The sequence below is a fragment of the Chiloscyllium plagiosum genome, unplaced genomic scaffold (genome assembly GCF_037043375.1).
Source record: "Chiloscyllium plagiosum isolate Xiang-an unplaced genomic scaffold, Cpla_swu_hap1 HiC_scaffold_5, whole genome shotgun sequence".
Taxonomy (NCBI): domain Eukaryota; kingdom Metazoa; phylum Chordata; class Chondrichthyes; order Orectolobiformes; family Hemiscylliidae; genus Chiloscyllium; species Chiloscyllium plagiosum.
This window is the reverse complement of record NW_028270143.1, coordinates 74,113,784-74,139,672: the sequence shown is the minus strand read 5'-3', so window position 1 is coordinate 74,139,672 and position 25,889 is coordinate 74,113,784. Positions and strand designations below refer to the sequence as shown.

Below are 25,889 nucleotides of genomic sequence, written 5' to 3'. Positions count from 1 at the left end.
AATGAGGCATCGTTTACCAGCACGGAACTTCAGTTCTTAAAATTGAATAGTATTAGACATAGAAAGACAGCTCCATACCAACCAACATCCAATGGCCTGGCAGAAACAGCAGTCCAAACTTTGAAGGCAGGCTTGAACAAACAGCCTACATATTCACTAAATATCAAACTGTCCCGGTTCCTATTTGAATATCGGACTACCTCTCATGCAACTACAAGGATAGCTCTAACAAAGTTGATTACGGAAAGAAGAGTCTACACCAAGTTAAATCTGATCTTCTGGGACCTGGAGGAGGGTGAAATAGCATCAGGAATGTCAGTGCCAGTTACTAGACTCCACCAAGCAAGAGAAACAGTTTACGACAGGGGACAAAGTTTGGCGTAGGAACCATAAAAAATGGTCCTATATGGGCAAAAGGCTTAGTTGATGCAACATTAGGACCAGTGACATAAAAAATTTGGATAGAGGTGACAGTCCTGAACAAGCACATGGACCATATGAAAGCCATTAACTTGCAAACTGTGCAGGAGCAAAACCTGCTGTGCTTCAGGGAACAGTCAGAAAGGCAATTGGAACAAGTGGCTTCTCCCCCTCTGTTCAAACATTGAAGAGATCCCTAATCTGAGATGAACATGGTGGATCTCGTCTTTGCTGCAGACGAAGGGTGAATTTCTCACAAGTTGTTCCAGGCACAAACGGCAAGCTCCTGTGTGCTACACGCCATCCATAACCGAAAGAGAACCTAACCCAGTGCTAAAATGCTCCAGGATGAATTAAAATAAAAACTGGTCTTTGTCCTTGGATTCAGAGGGGGAGGGATGTAGTGATTGTAACAGGTTCATTTTTGGACCAGATTAACAGCCCCAAAAAGGGAGTCCTCACTGACAGATAAAAGGATGAGTCAGATATTGTGACACAGAGTTGGCTCTGAGGGAGCTGGACCAGTGTTAAGAACATTCCACTTGTAAATAAAGGATGATTTGGCGACAGGATACTGGCCTCTCTGGAGTTATTTCAAATAATCCCTATTTTCCCCATGCAAAAATGACTTGAACTTATATATTGAAGAAGTAACAAAGAAGATTGATGAGGACAGAGCAGTGGATGTAATCAATATGGACCTCAGCAAGCATTCAACAAGGTTCCCCATGGGAGACTGGTTAGCAAGGTTAGACCTCAAAGAATACAGGGAGAACTGGCCATTTAGACACAGAACTGTCTCAAAGGGAGAAGACAGAGGCTGGTGCTGGTGTGTTGTTTTTCAGACTGGAGGCCTGTGACCAGTGGAGTGCCACAAGGATCGGTGCTGGGTCCACTATTTTTTATCATTTATATTAATGATTTGGATATGAGCTTAAGAGGTATAGTTAGTAAGTTTGCTGATGACATCAAAATTGGAGGGGTAGTGGACAGCGAAGAGGGTTACTTCAGATTACAACAGGATCTTGATCCGATGGGCCATTGGGCTGAGAAGTGGGAGATGGAATTTAATTTAGATAAATGCAAGGTGCTGCATTTTGGGAAAGCAAATCTTAGCAGGACTTGTACACTGAACGGTAAGGTCCTAGGGAGTGTTGCTGAACAAAGAGACCTTGGACTACAGGTTCAGAGCTCGTTGAAAGTAGACTCGCAGGTAGATGGGCTAGTGAAGAAGGCATTTAATGGTCAGAGTTGGGAGTCAAGTTGCAGCTGTACAGGACATTGATTCGGCTACTTTTGGAATATTGCGTGCAATTCTGGTCTCCTTCCTATCAGAAGGATGTTGTGAAACTCGAGAGGGTTCCGAAAAGATTTACAAGGATGTTGCCAGGTTTGGAGGATTTGAGTTATAGGGAGAACTTGAATATACTAGGGCTGTTTTCCCTGGAGCGTTGGAGACTGAGGGGTGACCTCAACAGGTTTATAAAATCATGAGGGGCATGTATAGGATAAATATACAAAGTCTCTTCCTTGGAGTGAGGGAGTCCAGAACTAGAAGGCATAGCTTTAGGGTGAGAGGGGAAAGATATAAAGGAGACTTAAGGGGCAACTTTTTCACGTAGAGGGTGGTACGCGTATGGAATGAGCTGCCAGAGGAAGTAGTGGTAGCTAGTATAATTGCAACATTTGAGGCATCCAGATGGGTATATGAATAGGAAAGGTTTGGAGGTATATAGGGCCGGGGGCTGGCAGGTGGGACTAGATTGGTTGGGATATCTGGTCGGCACGGATAAGTTGGACCAAAAGGTCTGTTTCTGTGCTGTACGTCTCTATGACTATGTAGTAATCTTCATGATTTCAGGATATCCCAAAGTGCTTTATGAACAAATATCTGCTTTGAAATGATCTGTGGTAATGCAGGGAAACGTTGCACCTAATTGTAGAGCAAAGTCCCAAGACTTTGGGATTCTGCTTTTCTGTTGAAGAGGTACAATTTAGCCAGGATACTGAAAATTCCCTGCTCTTTGAAAAGAGCCAGGGATCTTCTATCTCTGCCTAAATTCAGAACATGGATTGAGTATGAACATCAACAAGACAAAAACTATGGTAGAAGAAACTTAGAAGAAACTGGCCAGAAACGTGAAGTGGATGGTGCCATACTGGAATAAGTAGATTTGTCTATTTTGGACAAATAACGATAGAGGATGGCAGATGCAATACCAAAGTCAGAAGGAGGATGGAAATATCCAAGCAAAGATAACCCAAATTCGGAATTAGGAAAAAACAACTCATAAGATGCAACTTCTGTACAATTTCCTGAATTGCTTAGCAACCTGAAGAATAAATGAAAGGTGTGTGTGTGTGTGTGTGTCTGGGGGGGGATACAAGCCTTTAAAATGTGAACACTAAAATGTATTTGAAAATTCCACATACGAGACAAATTTAAGTGGTACTTGAAATTGCAAGAGCAAAATAACAAAAAAATGACAGAAAAGCAAAGTGTCAGTATTTCAGCTGGAAAGCCACAAAAATATTTTCTGAAGGCATAAAAAGCTGTGGCAATCAAAAGAGGTTGAACCAGGTGTAACTGACGATGAACATCACAGAGCAGTTGAAGACAGGCTGTGGTGGATGTGTCCCTATAGTGTAAACAGACACACATAGCATACTAGCATACCATAACAGTATATCTCATATCTCTGGCAGCAGAGAAGACAGATGGGGCTGCTTAACTCACGCAAATGAGATGATGTGCATGTGTCCAGCAACTCAGCACTCCCTTAGTACTGCAGTGAACAGATTATGTGCTTAAATATCAGTAACTTGAAAGTAAAAGATGCACTTCCTCCCACCTCCTCCCATTAAAGAGCTTCACCAAATTGACCAACACTGGTTGTCTAAATGAAGGCAATTGCAGTTTACCTCATACATTGATACAAAGTTATGATTGCTTAGAATGCTAGTGATTGTTTTCTTCAATGTGCTATTGTATTGAGAGTATTGGATTCAGGTCATTTCTGAAATGGTTATCTATTTATAGAAAGCAAAAACATGCAAATAGAAGTGCAAGGTCCTTTAGATTCAGAATGGCAGAAATCATTATTTCATAATTATTTTTGTCAAAATGGCAAAGTGGTTCCAAAATTCCTGACCTGTAATGGACCGTAATCTCCAAAACAACGTATGCAATCAAGTTTAAAAAGGCCCAAATCTTACAACTAGATTGCAAATCCAATCCCAGTTCCTTCAGTAATGCGAAGTGTGTCCAATATCCAACTGCTCTCTTGTAGAATTAGATTGTTTTGAAGTCTAAAGACAGCCCCCTCTTATTGCATGGTCATATTCTGATCAGTTTACATATCACAAGGCCTGTGGGAATGGTACCGCTTCCAGCTCTGTTTCACAGCAGAAAACATTTTCAAAAAAAGTCCACAATTAGCAGACGAATTCCTTCACTCGCTTAAATAAAATACTGCAGACGCTGGAAATGTGAAACAAAAACATGAAATACTGGAGAAACTCTGCAGGTCTGGCAGCATTCGTGGAGAGAGAAATAGTTAACGTTTCGAGTGCAGCAGACTCTTCTTCAGAACTCGAGATTCTGTTTCTTCGGTTTTGCTTTTGTTATTTCTCTTGCTCGCTTTACTGATTTGTGCAGGTATTAAAAGCCCCAATCCCCCTCAACCCCTAACTGCTCAAGTCATTGAACGGGATCAAAGTGGAGAATTGTTGTTGCCCGCCGAGGCCTGAAACTGAACTCCCCGCAGTTCCGCTGGTGGAGCTGCAGCCCCCGACTGACAGGACACTGGTTGTTCCAAATATTAAATTCCGTCTGAGTAACGCGAGATAAGGTGGGGAGGGAAAGAAGAGGGAGGAACGTCGTAAACTTTCGGTAATACAGACACCGAGAACTCATCGACTTTACCCTCCTTGCTCCCCGGGTAACCCCAACATAGTAACACCGGCAGCTTCTCACCTCCGGTCACCGCAGCGAAGAGTGTGGGGAAGATAACAGCTGCCCTTCCGGGTCAAAGAGCATCCTCCCACCCATCCCCCAACTCCACCCCACACCGGTGGAAGGGGCTGATGAATACTTCCGGGTTGGAGGTCTGGGCTTTTGTTTTCACGCAGTCGGGTAGGAGCGGGGGAAGATCGTCTGGCGATGTCTGCAGGGTAACGTTGACTCACCTGCCGCCTTTACCCTCCCACCCCCCACCCCCGGATCCTGCTGCCCCTTCCTGGGAGGGAAAAGAAGGAAGGAGGTCGGGGCGCGAATCACGCCGGGGTGGGCGGGAGGCTAAGCGGTGTATTTCCCGTCGAGGGTCCTGTGGTCGGATGCCGGTTGTTGGGGTAATGTTGGCACTTTGGTCGGGGCCTCTCAAGTCAGGGCCGAGTGCCGGTTCGGTGATGCTCGCTGTCGGCCCACCTCTGTGATCCTCTGTTTGTCAGGCCGGCAGTGCCGCTGATCGGCGACAGCTGATTCCAGCTCCAAAAAGAGAGCAATGCCAGAGTGTAACCGGCAAGCACACTTTAACCTCCAGTGTTTAATAACTATTCTATAGAATATATTCAAGCTGAATGTTAACTGGGAGGAAATTCCCATTTAGTGACGATGTTATTATATTGCATTGGATTGTTTTGCCGTCTGAAAGAATTGTGGAGCAGATTAATCTTTGTTATTGTTTGAAAGCAGAATGAAGTGGACAAGGTGCCGGACCTGACATATTTGTTATTTTGGTTACGCAGTCATGTTTATTGATTACGGAGGTTAACCCTGTCATTACTGTGACTCTACGCACGAGTAAGGTTTAAATCGGGAGTGACTGTTAATATTATAATCTTGGAGGATCAAGTGCAAGTTATTTCACTTTCTCCAACTGTGTAGAATCAAAAGGATATTCATGCTTTTAATTTTATTTTAAACAAAATTTAGCATAAGAATTAATATCAACAAAGGTGTCTTCACTTATGCTGTAATTCAGGAACTCAAACTTTCATCCTCTGTCCAAATTGAGAGATGAATTTTAAAACAAATGATAGTTTTAATGTTGTCATTTCTAAAAATGTGTGAAATGTTCAGTGGAATAACTGAGATTTGGGATTTGATATTAGATCTTTACTTTTGCCGATTTAACATGGGGATAGGGTAATGAAGCTGCATAAATTGTAATGTAACTAATGACTGAAAATAGGCAACGTGAAAATCTAACATTAATGGCATGGCAAACAACATGTAGTTAGTGCGTTGAAAGTAAGTGGGTGATACCCTAATCTGGATGTCCGTGCAGCAATGGGTGAATCTGAAAGAGGTTTATTTATGTTATGATCCATGTTAGGATGTTTTTTTGCTCAGCAAGATGTCTTTGTGGAGAAATCAAGTGTTCTGAGAACCATTGACTTAAGATTCAGCACTGAAAACTGGAAAATATCAGAAATTTCTCTTGTCCTGTTAAAGTGCCCCTCCCTCCCAAAACTCTGTCTGCCTGCTGCTTTAAATTATACAACCTTGAACTACTATACAGGGATTGCAACCATTAGGTTGAGGGCAATCTTTGAAGGACTGAGCTTTGATCAAACAGTTGGAATATTATTCCTCTAACCTAATTGTCTGAAACAAATTTAAATTTTGCATGTTAAGCTCAATGTAGCAAAGGAAAACATACACTCAAATTGGTTAATAAAAACTTTGGAGTGTCAATTATTGATTATACTGAGTAGTGAAGACTTAGAGTAGTCTTCAGAAGAGTATATGGCTCAAAATATCATTGGTTGATTATTTGGAACTATATGTGACTCTTTTGTTTCATACTGGAACAGTTTCCCTCTGAATAGCTTGTATTTCTTCCCAGTATATTCATATTTAACATACTTAGGCCAAAATTTTGTATTTGAATGAATGCCATGAAGCTGTGTGACTGGATTGCAACTCAATCTTGTACTTTGATAGAATTGAAATATACTGGTGTTAGTTGCCCTGCAGCTGGATGATTTATACAGATAGCACAATAGATTATTGGATGTGTCTGTTCTGGTGAATAGTTTATTTGTTTCCCCGAGCAGAATACTGATGTGCTTCTTTACAGGAACGAAATTGAGTGTTTGCCTTTCAACAGCCAGTTTAACAAATCTAGTAAAGGCTTTCAGGAAGGAAAAGCATTTTTAAATAAAGAAGTCTTCAGATTTCAGTAAGGTCGCTTTATGATCCCTTGGTCACCAGGTTACAAGATTAGATTAGATTCCCTACAGTGTGGAAACAGGCCCTTTGGCCCAACAAGTCCACACCGACCCACTGAAACGCAACCCACCCACACCTATTCCCCTACATTTACCCCTTTGCCTAACACTACGGGCAATTTAGCACGGTTAATTCACCTAACCTGCACATTTTTGGACTGTGGGAGGAAACCGGAGCACCCGGAGGAAACCCACGCAGACACGGGGAGAATGTGCAAACTCCACACAGTCAGTCACCTGAGGCGGGAGTTGAACCCAGGTCTCTGATGCTGTGAGGCAGCAGTGCTAACCACTGTGCCGCCCACTAAACCTATGCCCTCTAGTTCTGGACTCCCCCACCCCAGGGGAAAGTCTTTGTCGATTTATCCTATCTATGCCCCTCATGATTTTGTCCTAAGCTGAGCATTTGTATTCTGTTCCCTCTCCCAAGAAAATTCTGATTACCTGTCTGGTCTGGGGCAAACTTAATTGTCTTGGATAGCTGTGTCACTCATTCACACTGAATGTTGTCAATATTGGAAGAAAAGGGACTTGCCTCCATGAATGAACAACTTCCTTTTACCTTAATTTCTTTTTATAGAACTTTTGGACGTATCAATATTGAGTGCCCAAGCAAGCTGGGGTATTTAGCAGTGTTGCAGACTTGAGTAAAATACAAATAAGGTTTTTTTTTTCAAACCACAGGCTAGAATGAATAGACCCTTGACCAGAGGGGAATCAAGGGTGACATGGAAAGGGTAGGAAAGGAATGTAAGTAATGTTGGATCAGCCATGATCCCATTGAAATGGCAGAGCAGACTTGAGTGGCCAAATGGCTGACCTGTTGCTATTTCTTCCGGGTTGCTATTTCATTCTCAGCTTCTGGATATGACCAGTTATGATATATCAAGAAATTAAGCTCAAACCTTTTTCAAATCAATTTTTACTTTTATATGCTGCTCCAACAGCCTGTAGTGACTGCAAAAAGAGTTGTAGTAAGTAAAACTCTGAGAGAAGAAGCTTTGTCTTGACACAGCTGCTGGAATTTTTAAATTTCTACAGATGAGTTGGTTTTCAGATCGTGTTGTGAATGTTGTTTGTGTATAAGGTTAAAATTTGTTTAAATGTCTGAGGAATAACATTTTGGACAACGCAGCCACCCTGATGCATTGATTATATTTTGGTGTGTGGATGCACTTTAATGTTTAATGTACCGGTGCAGAAGTACTTTTAAGTTAATTGTACAAAATAGCAAGCAGAACAGTGAAAATGAGCTGTTGCTTGGTCCAGACTATTCAGTCTTTGAGGGTTGCAGAAGAACATCTGATCTAAGTTCTCCTGATAGTCATAAATTGTTCAAAACATTACGTTGTTTATCTCTTAATTAACATGGATGCAAACTCCTTTGCAAGTAGCTCCTCATCTTGGACCATTTACCATAAGAGTAATGTTGGATCTCTTTAAAAAAATAAAAACCAGTTGCACTGATGCAAACTTATGGTCTAGCCCACTGTTTCAGTTAAGGGTGGTAAAATGATAATTCTCTTTGTTTGAAATGACATCACCACAGCTGGGCGGAAGAAAGAGATGCTGTATAGTGGGTGCGTCAGAAGAGAAGAACTTTGAGGGGATGGCAGTTTGCAAAGCTACGACAGGGTTTCCTGGAATCCAGTTTCCTTGACCACAGTTTAAAAATGGGTCTAATTAAGGTGGGGTATTTTGAAAATGAATGCTGTGATTTTGTTAAAAACTTCAAATGCTTGGGATCACTTTTAACATACTGCCATGCTGAATGCATGGATTATACAGAAATGGGCGTTGCTTCGGTGATCTAAGTCTAGCTTTTATCTTAAATTATGTGTTTCCCTGAGAACAGTTAAGTCAGGTAATGCTGATGGAAAATTCATTTTGTGCATCGTAAGCTCAATAATGTTGAATCTCAATTTTTGAGTGCTGAACTGTAATTCAGAAATGTTTTAAACTATACTGTTTATTATTTTGAAGTTCAAACGCTCTCCTACAAATGTTCATGACTGCAATTTGAGACTGTACAAATTTGGCTGTGACATAATTAACCACCATTTGAACAGTTTTAATCTCATCTTTTAAAACAAAAGACATCTGACCAGAGACATGATGTGGTTTCATAGATAATCTGAAAGAGAGCAACAAAACATTTACTCAGATTATGCTAAAATGTCAACTGAAGATATTTGCTCCTGTATCTATTGAGAAAGGCTCAAACGACTGACATGGACAACCAAATTAACAATTGGGCCAGATGGGAAGCATAATAGCAGTGATTTTCAAGCTGCCACAATTTCTTTATATAGTGCCTTAAGCATAGTAAAATGCCTTATGGCACTTAACAGAAGATTCGAAAGCGCAATTTGACAATGAGCCACATGAGGAGCTATTAGAGGTGATGACTAAGAGAGATGCATTTTTAGGAAGAAAGCAATGTACAAAGACAGAGTTTTAGGGGAGAATTGTGCAGCTTAGGGCCATCGTTGTCGATGACGGAGTGATTAAAAGCTGATTTGTTCAAGAACACAGATATTTTGGAAGGACATCGGTTTTGAGACTCAGAGTCTCAGTCTGGCAAGGCTACGGAGAGACTTGAAAACAAGGATAAAAATTGTAAAGTTAAAGTATTGCTTAAACTGTAGCAAACATCAACCCTGGTTCAATGGAGAGTCCAGGAGGGCAAGCCACAAGCAGCACCAGGCATACCTGAAATGAGGTGTCAATCTTGCAAGGGGAGATGATGGCCGATAAGTGCAATGCTTTTGTGAAGAAAGTGAAGGGAAAGGTAAAGAATAAATCAAAACAGTTGAAAGGGGAAATAAAGCATTTCAGCCCCTGCAGTGCCAAATTCTCCCTGAACGCATCAAAGTATTGATGGACACTGCATCCTCCCTCTCCAGTGACTCCCATGTGGCTCAAACATAACCATGGAAGAGGGGCTGGAAGTTGGCAGAGATGACCCCCTCCACGGTCTGATGTCAGGACCTGTTTATTGCAAGCCTGGCCAGGAGCAGACTTGGACCTGAATTCTCGAGGTGAAATGAGAATGACAGCCCTTGACATCAAAACTACATTGGATGAAATGTGGCATCGAGGAGACCTAGCAAAACTGGAATCAGTGGGTATTAGGGGCAAACCCTGAGCTGGTTGGAGTCATACCTAGCACATAAGAAGATGGTCGTGGTTGTTGGAGGTCAATCATCTGAGCTGTAGGACTGGATGGGTACATGAATAGGAACAGTTTAAAGGGACATGGGCAAAATGCTGGCAAATGGGATTAGATTTATTTAGGATATTTGGTCAGCATGGACAAGTTGGACCGATGGGTCTGTTTCCATGCTGTGCATCTGTGATTCTTATCTCTGCAGGAGTTCCTCATGGTTGAGTCTTAGGCTCAACCACTTTCACTGTTTCATCAATAGCCTTCTTTCCACCATAAGCTCAGAAGTGCGGTTGTTCACTGATGATTTGCATAGTGTTCAGCACCATTTGCGACTCATCAGATACTGAAACAGTCCTTGTTCAAATGCAACAAAATCTGGACAATATCGAGGTTTGGGCTGACAAGTGGCAAGTAACATTCATGCCGCAAATGCCAGGCTATCACCATCATCAATAAGAGACCATCTGAAAAACACACCTTGACATTCAGTGCTATTGCCATCACTGAATCCACGACTATCTACATCCTAGGGGTTGCCATTGACCAGAAATTCAACTGGATTTGCCACATAATCACAGTCGCTACAAGTGTAGGTCAAAGGCTAGGAATGCTGTGGCGAGTAACTCCCCAAAGCCTGTCGCATCATCTACAAGTCAGGGGTGTGCTGGAATTCTCCCTACTTGCCTGGATGGGTACAGCTCCAACAATGCTCAAGAAGCTTGTCACTATCCAGGAAAAAGCAGCCAGCTTGATTGGCATTATTTCCAAAACCATCTATTCCCATCACCACAGACATTCAATTGCAGCAGTAAGTATTATCTACAGTAGAAAGATGCACAGTAGAGGCTCCCACCCTCATTCCTGATGAAGGGCTTTAGCCCGAAACATTAATTTTCCTGCTGCTTGGATGCTGCCTGACCTCTGTGCTTTTCCAGCACCACTCTAATCTTGACTGTAATCTCCAGCATCTGCAGTCCTCACTTTTGTCTAGACAATTTTTATGGCTCCAAGACATTGTCCTTTTTTTAACTTCATTGGCTAATCAATTCTTGAAAGGAAAACATCGCACCTTAATAAAGTTAACAGGGACCACAATCTCTTACTCTGTGCAACTAAGTTGCTTAGAGTATAATTTTCAATTAAAAGACCTTCAGAAGTAGTAGTAGACCGTTCAGCCCATTGAGTCTGCTTTGATATTTAAAGAGATCACAGCTCATCTGATAATCCTCAACTCCACTTTCCTGCCCTTTTCTCTATAAACCCTACAATTCCTTACTATTAAAAATATGTTGATCTTAACCTTGAACATACTTCACAATTCAGCCTTGACAAGTCTGTGCAGTAAAGAGCTCCACAGATTCACTAACTTTGAGAGTGGAAATACTTTCTCATTTCCATCTTAAATGGGTATTCCCTTACTCTGAGATTATGCCTTCTATTCTTGGACTAGTCCACAGGAAATAACCTCTACTCTGCTAAGTCCCCGAAGAAACTTGGAATTTTTTTTTTCAGTGCGGTCACCTCTCATTCTTCTAAATCACAATGAGTACGTGTCCAACCTACTCAACTTCCCTTCATAGGCTGTCCCCCTATGCGTGATATCAACCTAATGAAACTTTTCTGGGCTGCCTCCAATGCCATTATATCTTTCCTTAGATAAGGGGCCCAAACTGGTCATGGTATAACAGTTGCAATCTGATTAGTGCTCTTATAATTTCATCAAAATCTTCCTGCTTTTATACAGGTAGTTCTTCTAGAATGTGATGGTTGCATTCTTGCACAACCTCTTGTTATAGAAAAATCGCGCTTTAGTGTTGGTGACATAATTGCGTTACAGCCAGCATGTGTTTTAAACGTTTGCACTTTAGAAACGGTGTCCACGATTTGTCAATCGCATTACAGCAAATTTTGATTAGTGAAAGGTGCGTTATAGCAGAATGACCTGTACTTTGGAATAAAGGCCAACATTCTATTTACCTTCCTTATTACCTATTGAACAAGCATGCTAGTGTTTTTATGATTCATGCATGTGGCCTCCCCAATCCATTTATGGCCCCAGTACTGACACCAATGGCATTCCACTAATTACTGGTTGCCCTTATTCCCAATTCTGTCTTCTATTTGTGAGCCAATCCTCCGTCCACGCTATTATACTACCTCCATATATGTGATGAAACACCACCTGAGAAACCAAACACATTACACACACTTTGACCCCTTTAGCTATCTTACTTGTTACATCCACAAAGAATTCTCGTCGATTTGTTGTGCATGGTTTCCCTTTCATGAAGTCATGAAGATTCTGCTTAATATTGTGCGGTTTGGAATACTGTGCTATTAAGTCCTTTATAATAAATTCTTAACGTTGTCCCAATAACATTCATTATGCTAACTGGCCTGCAGTTGTCTATTTTCTTGTCTCTTTTGCTTTTCACATTTTCTTGTCTCTTTTGCTTCTTCTGTGACTTTTCCGGAATTTAAGTGTTCTTGGGAAATTACAACCAAAGCGTCCACTATTGCTGATGCTGCTACGTTTAATATCCCAGGATGCATCCCATCAGGTCCATTTCACTTATTGTCTATAATTAAAGATTACTATTGTTTTGAATTCCTGTCAACTGTGGCTCAGTTTGTAGTTCTGTCACCTCTCAGAAAATTGTGGGTTAAAATCGTGTGCCGCATCTCGTGCACAGCAATCTAGAATGATACTCCAGTGCATTATGAAGAGGTCTGAAGAGCGATTATTTTGGACTTGAAACATCATCTGTTTGCACTTATTTGCAGAAAGATATCATCGAGAAGCATTTCAGAGAACAATCAATCAACTCATTCCTGGTAGAAGGACTTGTGAAGAAAAGTTGAGACCATACCCAGTTGAGCTTGGAAGTTAAGGGAGCTCAAAAGATCTTATGAAAATATACAATATCCTAATAGGTCTTGTTCAGTTTGTTACTAGGAAGATGCTTACTGTTGTTGTGGAGACTCAAAATTAGGGGACTCAGTTTACGACACCATAACATTGTGATAATTATCAAATTTAGTTATCCAGAAGCGTGGACTAAAACTTCAGAGGCATGAATTGATATCCAATCCTGTCAGCCAAGGGCTCTATACTAAATCAATTAATAAATCTGAAATATAATACTCATCACATGTTCATGAAATTACAAAATGATCCAAATAAATTCAATTTGTTCACTCGTGTCCTTCTCTAGAGAGAATCTGCCATCCTGGCCTGCGTGTAATTCTGGGTCGACAGTGCAGAAAGTGAGGACTGCAGGTGCTGGAGATCAGTCGAAAGTGTGGTGTTGGAAAAGCATAGCAGGTCAGGCATAATCTGAGGAGCAAGAGAGTCGACATTTTGGGCAAAAACTGTTCATTACATGTGTTGTAGTTGATTGTACACCAATTCAAAAGGCAGTTTAATGAGCCACTCACTTGTATCAAATTGCTGCAAAATGTTAGTGCAAGTTTCTCTACACCATGTGGACTGCAGTACTCAGGGCTGTTACAGACTTGCATTAAATGCTGACCTTGTGTGTGGTGGTGACATCCTAAGAATACATTTTTAAAATGTTTGTCTTCTGCTTCTGTACTCTTGTATCAATGGGAATCATGCTTCTGTCATTGTCAAGATCCCTCCTCAATTTTTTTCATCTTTATCAAATTATTTTTCTGGCTTTGTCTTTGAAGAAGATAGAATGGTTCTTACTTATTCATGTATCTGGAGTTTCTTGTCCTTGGAACTATTGTAAATCCTTTTAATAATCTATCGAAAACGTAATAACGAAAACGTGCCCAACGTAATTGAGACCAAATCAGTTTCTTTATAAATGTTCTTCGTAATTTGTTTGCTTTTGTATTCTCTGTCCCATTTACTAAGCCTGGGATCTGAATGGCCTTTCTAACAACTATCTCAATCTGCCATTCCACCTTCAATAATTCATGACATTGTGGCAGATTGAATGTAAAACTGAAAATTGAGAGATTTCTTTCAGCAGTAGGGATGCACAGAGACCAAATAGACATTGGCACAATTCCTAAAGGTGTACAGTAAGAGGAGGGACAGTAGGGGTTGGTAAGCCTAATATGTGTGCCAGGCTATATTTGCCAGACTGGTTCTCAAATCATATCTTCATAAATAGAGGTATCGAGTGCAACAGCAGGGAAGTTATTCTGAACTTAGATAATGCTTGATTTAGGCCATAATTAAAGATTAGATTAGATTAGATTACATACAGTGTGGAAACAGGCCCTTCGGCCCAACAAGTCCACACCGCCCCGCCGAAGCGCAACCCACCCATACCCCTACCCCTACATCTAAAGTATTGCATCTAATTCTGTTCACCACACTTCAGGAAAGATTTGATTCATTGAGAATACACAGTGGAGCTGAACCAAAATTGCTCTGGGGAATGGAGATCATGGCTGCGTGGTTAGTTTGTTGACCTGAGAACAGATGAGATTGACAGCAGATTTGATAGCAGTTTCTGATTCTCTGACAGATTTCTTAAAGTAGAGAAGGAAAGCCCTTTCCTTTAGCTGGTTGTATAGGCACTGGATAAGACAAAGATCTAAGGTATCTAGCAATGTTTTTTTTCACAACACTTCAGAGAACAAGTGTTGCTGGCAAGGATTTGTTCCCAGTCCCAATTGCTCTTGAAGATGGTGCTTATCCTTTTTGTTGAACTGCACCAGACCATCAGGCCTATACTCTTGTGTGGTGCCTTTTCAAGTGGAGTTCTTGAATCTTGATCCAGTAACAATGAAACAAATAGAATATACTCTGGATCTAAGTTGACCAGCTCTGGGGGGAACCTGGAGGTGTTGGTGTGCCTGTGCATTTGCTGCCTTTGTGCTTTTAGGTAACGATTGCAGGTTTGGAAGTGTTGTTGACAGAGTATTGGTGAGTTGCTTGAGTGCAACTTGTAGATGGTAACATTGCTGACACTTGCTCAAGGAGCGAAGAAGTTGAATCTCTTAATTTTGCTTCAACCTCTTGTCTTTTAGTAATGTTTAACTTCTGTACAGCTAAGCATTTATTTACTGCCAGTGTACAGTAGTGCGGTGATGAAGGGAGTGAATTTTAAAGTTTTGTAGTTGGGGTGCTATACAACTGGATGTTTGTCCTGGATAGTGTTCATCTTGAGCATTGCATGAGCTGCACACATCCAGACAAGTGGAAAGTATTCCGTCACACTGTTGACTTTAGATTAGATTACCTTACAGTGTGGAAACAGGCCCTTCGGCCCAACAAGTCCACTTCGACCCGCCAAAGCACAACCCCCATACTCCTACATTTACCCCTTACCTAAAATTACGGATAATTTTAGCATGGCCATTCACCTGACCTGCACATCTTTGGACTGTGGGAGGAAACCGGAGCAAACCCACACAGTGGGAGAACGTGCAAACTCCACACAGTCAGTCGCCTGAGGCAGGAATTGAACCCGGGTCTCAGGCGCTGTGAGGCAGCAGTGCTAACCACTGTGCCACCGTGCCGCCCACTTGTGCCTTTTCAATGGTGGGCAGGCATTGGGAAGACAGGAGGTGAGTTATACTCTGCAGAATTTGTAGCCTTTTAAAGTCACCATATTTGAATGGCTGATCCGGTCTGGTTTCTGTTTGATGTTAAGGAGAAAGGGGATTCAGTGATGATAATGGTATTGAATGTCAAGGGCAAATGGTTTGATTCTTTGGAGATGGTTATTGTCTAGTACTTGTGTGGGCCGATGTTATTTGTCAGTCCAAACCTAGGTGTTGTCCATGTCTTGCTGCATTTAAATGTAGACTGCTTCGGTATCTGAAGTGTTGTGAATGGAACCGAACATTGTACAATCATCAGCGAACATCCCATTTCTGACCTAATGCAATGAATGCCCTTGTAGCAGCTAGGACATTAGCCTGAGAAACTACTGCTGAGACATTGTGGAGTTGAGATCATTGACCCCTAACAACTGCAACCATGTTCTTTCATGCTAGCAATGACTAAGACCAGCACTAGGCAACTTTCCCCATGTACAGTGTTGGGCTTCTTGATGTCTTCTTCAGACAAATGCTGTCTTGATCTGAAGATCAGTCACTGTTGCCTTGCCTCTGTGAAGAACACCATTAATCTCTTTGCTAATGCTTAAGTAGAGGCTCCTTGGACAGTGCCTGACATGATTGGATTTTTGTGAATAAGACACAGGGTGTTGTAGCTGTACAGGAACAACGTAACAAAAGACATAGCTAGTTGATGTGTATACATCCTCAGTGCCCTCACCAGGACCCAAGTCTTTTGATCCTATCCATTGATGTCATGTGAAGTAAATTTGCTGAAAGTTGTCATCATGAGGTCACTTCTGTTCCTTTATACTTGGCACTTCTGGCTGGAAAGGCTAATAATTCTTGACCACCACCAACACTAGTTTGCAGAGAGCTTAAATAACTTCAAATCATTACCCAGGAGATAGTGAGGACTGTAGATGGTGGAGAAGTCAGAGTCAATAAAGTGTGGTGCTTGAAAAGGCACAGCAGGTCATGCAGCATCTGAGCAGCCAAGAGGTTTCAAGGTTTCAAGCTTGACCCTGCATCAGGACTGGAGAGGAAGAACAGGGCTGAAGTTTGGGGGGAGGGGGCGGTGGTGTTGCTCGGGGAAAGGTAGTTAGGATGACGAAGTGAGAGGAAGGTAGGAGGTAATTGGTCGGTGGAAAATGTCGAAAGGGAAGGAAGATGGGCTGGTAGGTCAGGTCAGGTCAAGAGGACAGAGCCGAGTCTGAGGGGTTAGATCTGGGATGGGGTGGGGGCGGAGATTTGGAAACTGGTGAATTCAATGTTGAGGCCATTGCTTGTGGATTTGGGAAGAGAGATAACTAGGCGGTGTGGGGTTGGAAATGTTAGGTCAAACTCCGCACTGCCCAGTCCTACCTCTTACCCCAAATCCACAAGCAACCCCACAGCCTCAACATTGAATTCACCAACTTCCAAATCTCCCCTCCCCCTCCACTCCATCCCAGATCTAACCTTCTGACTTGGCTCTGCCCTCTTGACCTGACCTACCAGTCCATCTTCCTTCCACCTATCCCCTCCACACTTGCCACCAACCTATCACTATCACAGTCACCACCTACCTTCGCCCACCTGTTGCCATTCCAATTACCTAGCCCCGGCGCCTCCATCTTTTATTTCTCAGCCCCCTTCCCCCTCCCCAGTCCTGATGAAGGGTTAAACGTCGATTCTCTTGCTCCTCAGTTGTTGCCTGACTGTGCCTTTTCCAGCTTCACACTTGATCGATTTAGAAATCATTACCCAAGACTGTTTGTTTTTCATTTTAATTTGCAACTCTTGTTAACCTTTCAGCAGAAACATTTCTTCCTTTCAATGTTGTTTGATTTAAAATGCCCCCAACAGGGTTATTTTCCCCTACAAGCTTTCCAAATTATCGTTTGTATTTTTCTAATTTTCCTCATTCCCATCCAAAAGCTTTCCAATCCTTTATCTCCAACCTCTTGTTCCATATTTTGCCTCAGCATTGGTGTCTTTCTTCAGATTTTAGAATTTCCTCATTAGATCTTTTTCTGTATTTTTATCCTTTTCAAAGTACCTGTTAAAAATCCATCTTGCTGATTAAACCTTGCTTCACCATCCTTCCTTGGTTTCTGGAGCTTGCTGTGTCTCTTCCTTTGTGAAATAGCTGTGGACCATTTTCCTTTATTTTATTTATCTTTTCGAACATGACAATGATCAGGCACTTTAAAACCATCTTTAATCTTATGTCGGGTTGCTATCTTTACTTCCTTTTAAACAGTCAAAAATTAGCATTTGTGCCTTTTGAAATATGGATGTGGTGCACCGATGACAATGCCAGCAAACTCAATCAGTATTGTGGGTTTATTAGGCGATTGATTCACTTTACTTTTGCTTCGAAGCAGTTATCAATCCATTATCTGTGACCTTGGATCATGGCGGGATGGAAAATAAGATTGAGTAACTAAGTAGCAGACAGAGGTTTCTGGACTAATCTCTCCAATTTGTTTTTCACTTTGGGCTACTGTTTTAATTTGCTTCAAAGCAATTAGTAATAGCTATTTTGTTGGGTGCAAATTTGAACTTGAGATTCCACACTGTGGTATGTGTGTTATGTCTTTTTTTAAAGTCATTCATAGAATGTGGAAGTTACTGGCTTAACCAGCATTTACTGCCCATCTTGAATCACCCAGGATAGGTTTTGTCATGAACTGCCTTTTTGAACTAGTGTGGTCCATGTGAACTAATGCTGTTCGGCAAGGAGTTTCAGGATTTCGATCTTCAACTTTATAAGAGCAGCAATAAGTCCAAATGGTGTATGGCTTGGAGGGGAGTTTCAGGTGGTGGTATTCCCACATATCTGCGGTGCTTCTCTTTCTAAGTGGTAGACCTGGCAGGTTTGCATGATGCCATCTTAGGAATCTTGGTGATCCTGTAGATAGTTCACACTGCTGTCACTGAATGTCATATGTGAAGGGAGTGCATGTTGAAGGTGTTAGGGTGCCAGTCAGCCATGCTATTTTGTCCTGAATGGCATCAAATTTATTGTGTGCTTTTTGGAGCTAAGGTCATCCAAGCAAGTGAAAAACATTCCATCGCACTCCTGACAGTGCCTTATAGATGGTGGACAGGCTGGGAGGAGTTGGAATGTAAATTACTTGGTGCAGAATCCCCACCCTCTGGCATTGTATTGGAGCCATTGCATTTATTTAGCTGCTTCAGTTCACTGATGGTAATGCCATTGAATATTGCTGAAGGGTGGTTGGATTTGCTATTGCTAGAAATGGTCATTGCTTGGCATTTATGTGAAGTCAATGTTCCTTTATTAACAGAACAAGGAATTGACTTGAACTGGTAATTGGGAATGCAAGATGTAAGTACTTTAGCACTGGATTACGAATGTTATTGATTCCTGTATTATTTGTCATTTACAAATAATTTGTGTGATTAAGTAAAAAAAAATTGCTTTTTGCAGGAGCATCAACTTGAAATTTGTTGTTTTCCACAGGATGTGAAGCATGCATTTGAAGCTCAGAAAATCAAGTGGCTGAAGCTAACAAGTGCCAACTACTGTCAATAAAATATGGGGAATACCACTACAAAATTCCGCAAGGCGCTCATAAATGGCGATGAGTCCTTAGCCTATCAGGTGTATGAGAGCAATCCTCAGTTCAAGGAGTCTCTGGATCCAAATACCTCTTATGGAGAGCCTTATCAGCATAACACCCCCCTTCATTATGCTGCCAAGCACGCTATGAGCAAGTTGCTGCGGTGAGTACTTAGTAGTGAATTGCTTCATTTCAAGTTTGAAAGTATAAGAAGCTTAGACTTTAATTTGTCATGTTTGAAGTTCTGCAAGATAAAGATTGCTTTGTCCAAATGGTCCAAACTGAATGAATGTTTTATATTTGAGTTCATAGAGAGTTTTTTTCCAAAAGTCAAGTTATACAGTGAAATTTGTAATATGTCAATCTAAGAGATAGCTGTGGATAGTTAATGTGTAGAATATTTGTTTAATTAAAGGTGAAGTTGATGAAGAAAACTAGATTATGTACAACTTGATTTGGAGCAATTTAGTAAGTGAAGATGCTCAACGTCTGTTGGATGCATTGGGATTTTGTGTCCTTTCCAAACTTTGATTTCGTCATAATCCAAACTTTGGCATAACCCATCCATTAATGGGAGACAGTTAAACTGAGGAATTGTTATAAGGATTGGCTTAATAGTGCATCAGTGTTAAAGGAGGATGGTGTAGTTGATCATGACAGAGGCTTTTGATTCACTCGAGAAATGGTTCACCTTTGTCAAGGTCACATAAGATGTTAATTATAGTATTAAATAAGGGGATTTGTTGCACCGGAAGAGGCAGTAGTCCGATTGGAGGGATTCAATCTTGGAGTTTTGGGAAAGATGAGCAAAGATTTGAGAAGTGAAAATTCAAGGGCTTGATTTTCTTTGGACAGAGTGATGATGAATGGTAGATTTACTGAGGAACAAAACAGGCCTTTTGGAGAGGCATAAAACAATATTGACTGTTGTGGAAGCCTGGAAGGGAAGTTGGATCATTAGCAATGTAATGGGCATAGGGTCAAGCAAATCCAATTAAACTGATTTTTGTTTTGGTGGTAGAATGTGAAGCTAATTGAATAAATTTCAAAAATGTTTATTTTGTTGAGGAGCCATAGCTAGTGTTGAATTTAATACATCAAATGATTGCTGTAAAATACCAGTTTTTCTTTGGTTTTGATGCTACAATAACTAATTCTGTTATGGCTTAATTTACTGACCAGCAATTACACTGTGGCTTTCCTTTGGTTGCTGTTATGCTTTAAAATTTTCTCTTGAGGTAGGTTGGAATCATGACTAAGCACATGAATCCTTGTAATTTGAATTTGCAATGACAAATACTTTCTAGAGAAGCCAGAGGGAGTGAGGAACAAATAATTGAAAAATAAATTTCATGATTTTGGGGGGAGAACTGACAGGTATGCTTCATCACCAAACTGATACCATCTGTTTTGAAGACAGAGGTGCTCAGATGTTAAGGTACATAATCCTTCGAAATTTGCATCACCTGTAGATAGGGTAGCTATGGCGTTTCGTAGACTTGCCTTCATTGCTCAGATCTTTGAATCTAGACTTTGGAACGTGATGTTGAGGTTGAACGGGATTTTGGTGAGGCCTACCCTGGAGTACCATATATAGTTCTGTTACCCTGCTATAGGAAGGATGTTATTAAATTGAAAAGTGTTCAGTAAAGAATTAATAGAGTTTGCGCTATAAAGATAGGCTGTGACTTCTTTCGCTGGAGCATAGGAGGTCAAGGGGTCACCTTAGAGGTTTATAAAAATCATGAGGGTTATAGATAAGGTGAATAGCAAAGGTCTTTCCCCTAGGGTGGGGAGTTCAAAACAATGGGCATATTTTTAAGGTGAGAGGAGAAAGATTTAAAAGGGACCGAAGGGACAAGATTTTTTACATGGAGTGCCTCTTATGTGGAATGAACTGCCAAATGAAATAGTGGATGCAGGTACAGTTACAACATTGAAAAGACATTTGGATAAATACGCGAATTTGAAAGATTTGGAGGGATATGGGCCAAATGCAGTCGAGTCAGAATCATACAACATGGAAGCAGACCCTTTGGTCCAACCAGGCCATGCCGACCATGTTCCCAAACTAAACTAGTCCGACCTGCCTGTGTGTGGACTAGTTGGACAAAGGATCTGTTTCCATGCTATATGACTCTGTTAGTGTCAAGAATTAGTGTTTGTAATAGTAATCAAATTAATTCTGTTTATGCAATTGATTTATCATAGTTGAAGGGAAGAAAATTAATAGTTTTACATCTAGCTAAATTATCTAGTTCAGCATATAGTAATGAAAACTTGCAAATGTACAATTAGAGCATTAAAGAATACAACTCGAGCTGAGTTGAATGAATCACTATTTGCAAATGAAGTCTGTGTAAGAATACAGCTGGTGGCTTTTATTTCATACCTTCTCAGTTATAAAACATACTGAGACAGAAGTGAAGGCTGAGTACAGTTTCTTGAAAATCTCCAAAAAATGTTGTGGGCACGAGAAGCAAAGCCATTGCTAGAGATTTGCCTATTTGTGTATAGTGACATTGATAATAAAGTCAGAGCTCTCCAGCATGGAAGAAGGCCCTTTAGCCCATTGCGTGGAATAAACGAGAGTCCATCTGAGCTGGAATAGAGGAGTTTGATTACCAAGGCTCCAGAAAGGCTGAGAAGATGAAAGGATATTACATCTGCCACATGCACTGTCATTGTGCATATAATTCCTTGGAGTCAAGGTCACTCATTGGTACAGCAGGAATGAAAGCCTGAGTGCAGAAGATCTAGCGTGGAGTTGCAGGAAAGTTGAGCACAAGGTTTGCAAATAAGCAGTGTGATCAAGCACTTTGCAGGAAAGGAAGAGAAGGCTGGAGACAAAGCAGTAAATTACCAAAGACATCAAGTTGGATGAAAGTTTTCTTTGAGAAATATGATAAGGGGAGTTGTGAAGGAAAATTTGTGAAGTAAACATTTTCTGTAACTTTAACATGACCAGAAAAATTGGGAATAGTTCATCTAAAGTCGAAGGCTGAGGGGTGTCCTTATAGAGGTTTACAAAATTACGAGGGACATGGATAAGATAAATAGACAAAGTCTTTTCCCTGGGGTCAGGGAGTCCAGAAGTAGAGGGCATAGGTTTAGGGTGAGAGGAGAAAGATATAAAAGAGACCTAAGGGGCAATTTTTTCATGCAGAGGGTGTTACGTGTATGGAATGAGCTGCCGGAGGAAGTGGTGGAGGCTGGTAGAATTTCAACATGTAAGAGGCATTTGGATGGGTATATGAATGGGAGGGGTTTGGAGGGATATGGGCTGGTTGCTGGCAGGTGGGACTAGATTGGGTTTGGATATCTGGAGACTTAGACGAGTTGGACCGAAGGGTCTGTTTTCATTCTGTACATCTCTATGACTCTATGACAATGGTTGCAGTTTTTAGCTAGTAAAGAAGCAGCAGCAGCTTGTGTTGCTCACGTACTAAAAATGAGAAAGCACTTCAAAGTGGAGCTCTAGAAATTGGGAATAAATAAGAGGCCAATGTTGAAGGATAATGTAAAATTATTTACGTACTACAGAGTCTGGAATATGTAGCGAACATCAGTGATATTATTTAGCCTTATTTTCTTTTGATTTTGAATGGTTTTGCTCTTTTTTTAAAGAAGATCCACCTTTGGGTTGCAACTGGGAAAACCATGATACATGTGAAGAGCTCCTCTGATACAAGGCTTTTTAACCTTTGCCTCCATGATATAATTTCGCAACACTGCCATCATTATAAATGTGGAGAGAAAAGGTTATTTTTACAAGAGAAAAATGTTCCTGTTTGCCCATACAGATTTTGACCTTATTGTATCTCAGCCAATTGCCCCTTTTAACCTCTGAAGGTATTAAGAACTTAATTTTCAGTTTTTTCAACTTGACAATGAGTGCAGCACTTTTCCACATTTAGAAACTTGAATTCAATATTTGCATATCATTTAATCATTAGGATTTGCATGACTTATGATTTACATTAGTGCAGTAACTAAAATCTCCTTGCCAATATTTGTTATAATCGTAACCCCTACCAGCTTGTTGTTTCAGCAAGGAGCAGCTGGTGACCTGATCTCATTGGTGTTTTGAATTCAACTCTTGCCACCAGCTGTCTAAACGGCAGGAAAAAAATATCTTTGGAACTGATGTTGAGCAAGTATGAGTTGATGAAAACATGTGTTATCAGTTTTGAACAGTCAATTGTTTTTGCTTGAAAAATGCCTCAAAAAGATCGATATATTGTTACAGTTAAGGAGTAGAACTGTTTTTCCACCCACTGCTGAGCAGTTGGCTTTGTGCACAAAACCTCCATTATTGTACGCAACCCAAGTAGTATATCACACCCTGAAGCATTGTGCAGCATTTTCACTGATTTCTTCAACCACAGGAATGACACTGGCTGAACCACCTCTATTGTGCCATCCCAAATCATACAGAATATTACTGGTCAGTGCTGAATTCACCTGAAATTTAATGCTGACATCACATCAATGAGGAACTAGCTTGAGCCTGCTTTTACTTTTAAAAGTAAATGCACCCAAGATATAAAACATATTTAATTTTGTCAATAAGGTTGTTTCACCAATCCAGCAATTGCTCCTGCCTTGTACTTGATGATTGGAAAACTAGCAGTATTAAGCTGAATAATTAATTAAACTAAATACTCGGAAACTAATTAGACAGCTTGCATCAGTGGTAATTCTGTAGCAAAATGTTTGTAACTTTTTCATACTGCAGTCAACCAGAGTTCATTCACTGTTTCGTTCTCCTTACTTGAGAAGGGATACAGTTGTATTGGAGACAGTCCATAGGAGGTTCACTAGGTTGATTTTAGAGATGAAGGGTTTGTCTTATGAATGCAGTTGAGGCCTAAATTCTCTTTAGTTGAGAAGATTGAGAGGAGATTTAATTGAAATGCTGTAAGGGATTAACAAAGTAGATGTAGAAAAGATGTTTCCTCATTGGGCAATCTAGAATAAAAGATCATAATTTTAGGATCAGTGGTAAATTTTGAGTGATGAGGAAACATTACTTCTCTCAAGGGGTCATGAATCTATGGCATTCACTACTGCGAAGGATGGTGAATGTTAATTTATTGAATAAATTTGAGGGGGAGATGGATTTTGAACTAGTAACGGATTGAACAGCTATGGAGAGCAGGTAGGAAAGTGGAGTTGAGACTAAGCTGAGATCAGCCATGATGATTTCAAATGGCAGAGCAGGCTGGAGTGGCTAAATTGTGTACTCCTCCTTATAATGAACTTTGCTGAATATTTGACAATCCCATTCACTTTAATGCATTCAAGCTAATGGAAAGACAAATCCACACTTCTGTAGTTGTTCGGTATTTGTGAACTACTTTGAGGTCAGCACTGAATGCTGTCACTTCATTGCCGGCTAAAGAATCTAGGCTTTCGTTAACAAGTTTGATGTGCTAATATCATAACATATGTTTACTGGCAAAGAATGTTTCACATTCGAGAATAAAATTTAGCTTAAGTTAGAGTTCCAAGATATCTTCAAGTCCCTTTTTCTTTGTTGTAATTTGTTTCAACACTTTGCCAAAGGATCAGATAAAACATGACATAGAATTGAAGATTATTGAAGTGATTTTTGTTTTGCCCAAGCTAGTTATAATATGAAACTTTTGGTCTCTGCATTGCAATAGTCAGGGTTTAATACTTGTAGCTATTGATTAAAGAGCAGAAATCTATGTTTGTGGATGATCATTTAACTTGGCTTTAAAAGTCAATTCTCTTCTGCCAAACAGAATATTCCTTTATAATAAAGATGGGAATCCAAACAAGCGGAATGTACATAACGAGACTGCTTTACATTTGTTGTGTATGGGACCACATATCATGCTACCTGAAACAGCCCTGCAACCCCGCCTTACACGACCCAATGAGGATGATGGCAAGAGAGCTGAATGTCTTCAGTTGATTCTTAAGTGGAAGGGTGCAAGGCTAGATCAAGGCGAGTTCGAGAAGGCCGAAAGCAATGCCACTGATAATAAAAAGTTCACACCTTTGCACTATGCTGCTGCCTCAGGGATGAAAACTTGTGTAGAGGTAATTTCCAGGGCATGGTTTCAATAATTCTCAGTTTGCACACAGGCATTTTATAAATTGAGAGATTATATATTGCTATTCCAGAACCTATTGCTGATTTTTATTTTGCTTTCTTTAGTGAAACAGTAAAATCAACTCTTAAATAGACATTTCAGTTTTCAAATGTGACATTTTTTTAAAAAACAATACCAGGTAAATTTGTAGAAAAGTCATAACAATCACGTGTGTGTTTTTTGATTTTTTTTTGTACATATAATATTTTGACTCAGTTTGTTTTGCTCAAATTTGAACATATGAAGCATGAAAAAACATGATTTATATACAAATTGGTGGTTCAGTACAGTTGGGGAAACAGACTGAATTCTCACGATTTTTAGTGTTGCAGTCTTTGTTCTTACTACTTCGAGGAAACATTAAACAAGTAGCAGATATTTGCATGTTAAAAAAAACAACAAAAATTAGAATCACCACAGTTTTACAGGATAATTGTGTCACATCGCGTTACTTTCCTGGGCAGCAGAGATCTTGTAGTGATTGCCTAAGTACTCCCATTTGCTATCAAAGTTATGTGGTCTGCTGAACCCAACTAAGAGATTGAGGCAAATTCAGTAAGACATTGAAGTATAGCTGAAACTTTTGCTGTGTGCTATAAAATTCAAACACATCCTTTAGAATTATTTCAGTGGTTGCCTTTGAAATCAAAGCAGTGTTTGACTGAGTTAGGCACTAAGATGACCAAATAAAACTGAAGTCAGTGTGGGAATGTATGCTTTTCACTAATTGTGGTTGTACGTTGCTCACAAGCTGGTTGATAGCCACAGCCGGAGTTAATTGTTGCTGGAGTTTCTTGGGGACATTTTGGCTCAACTAACTTCATC

The 25,889-nt window shown here is 40.5% G+C and overlaps 2 protein-coding genes across 10 annotated transcripts in view; one reads left to right on the top strand and one right to left on the bottom strand.

Annotated features, from left to right (window-relative positions):
* krit1 (KRIT1 ankyrin repeat containing) overlaps positions 1-4,364 on the bottom strand; it is a 72,962-nt gene extending 68,598 nt beyond the window's left edge. For 3 of the 4 annotated variants that reach the window (XM_043690256.2, XM_043690260.2, XM_043690261.2), the window contains exon 1: positions 3,573-4,339. The gene's annotated coding sequence lies outside the window, so the exon portion shown is untranslated. The other variant, XM_087987317.1, reaches the window with a different exon arrangement.
* Positions 4,365-4,475: 111 nt separating this feature from the next.
* ankib1a (ankyrin repeat and IBR domain containing 1a) overlaps positions 4,476-25,889 on the top strand; it is an 87,910-nt gene continuing 66,496 nt past the window's right edge. For 3 of the 6 annotated variants that reach the window (XM_043690254.2, XM_043690255.2, XM_043690251.2), the window contains exons 1-3: positions 4,476-4,593; positions 18,840-19,102; positions 24,711-25,011. In XM_043690254.2, the coding sequence (XP_043546189.1) occupies positions 18,915-19,102; positions 24,711-25,011 (489 nt within the window). In that variant the 5' untranslated portion in view covers positions 4,476-4,593; positions 18,840-18,914. Of the gene's footprint in view, positions 4,594-4,789; positions 4,940-13,033; positions 13,149-18,839; positions 19,103-24,710; positions 25,012-25,889 lie in introns of those variants that run through there. The other 3 variants (XM_087987315.1, XM_087987314.1, XM_087987316.1) reach the window with 3 other exon arrangements.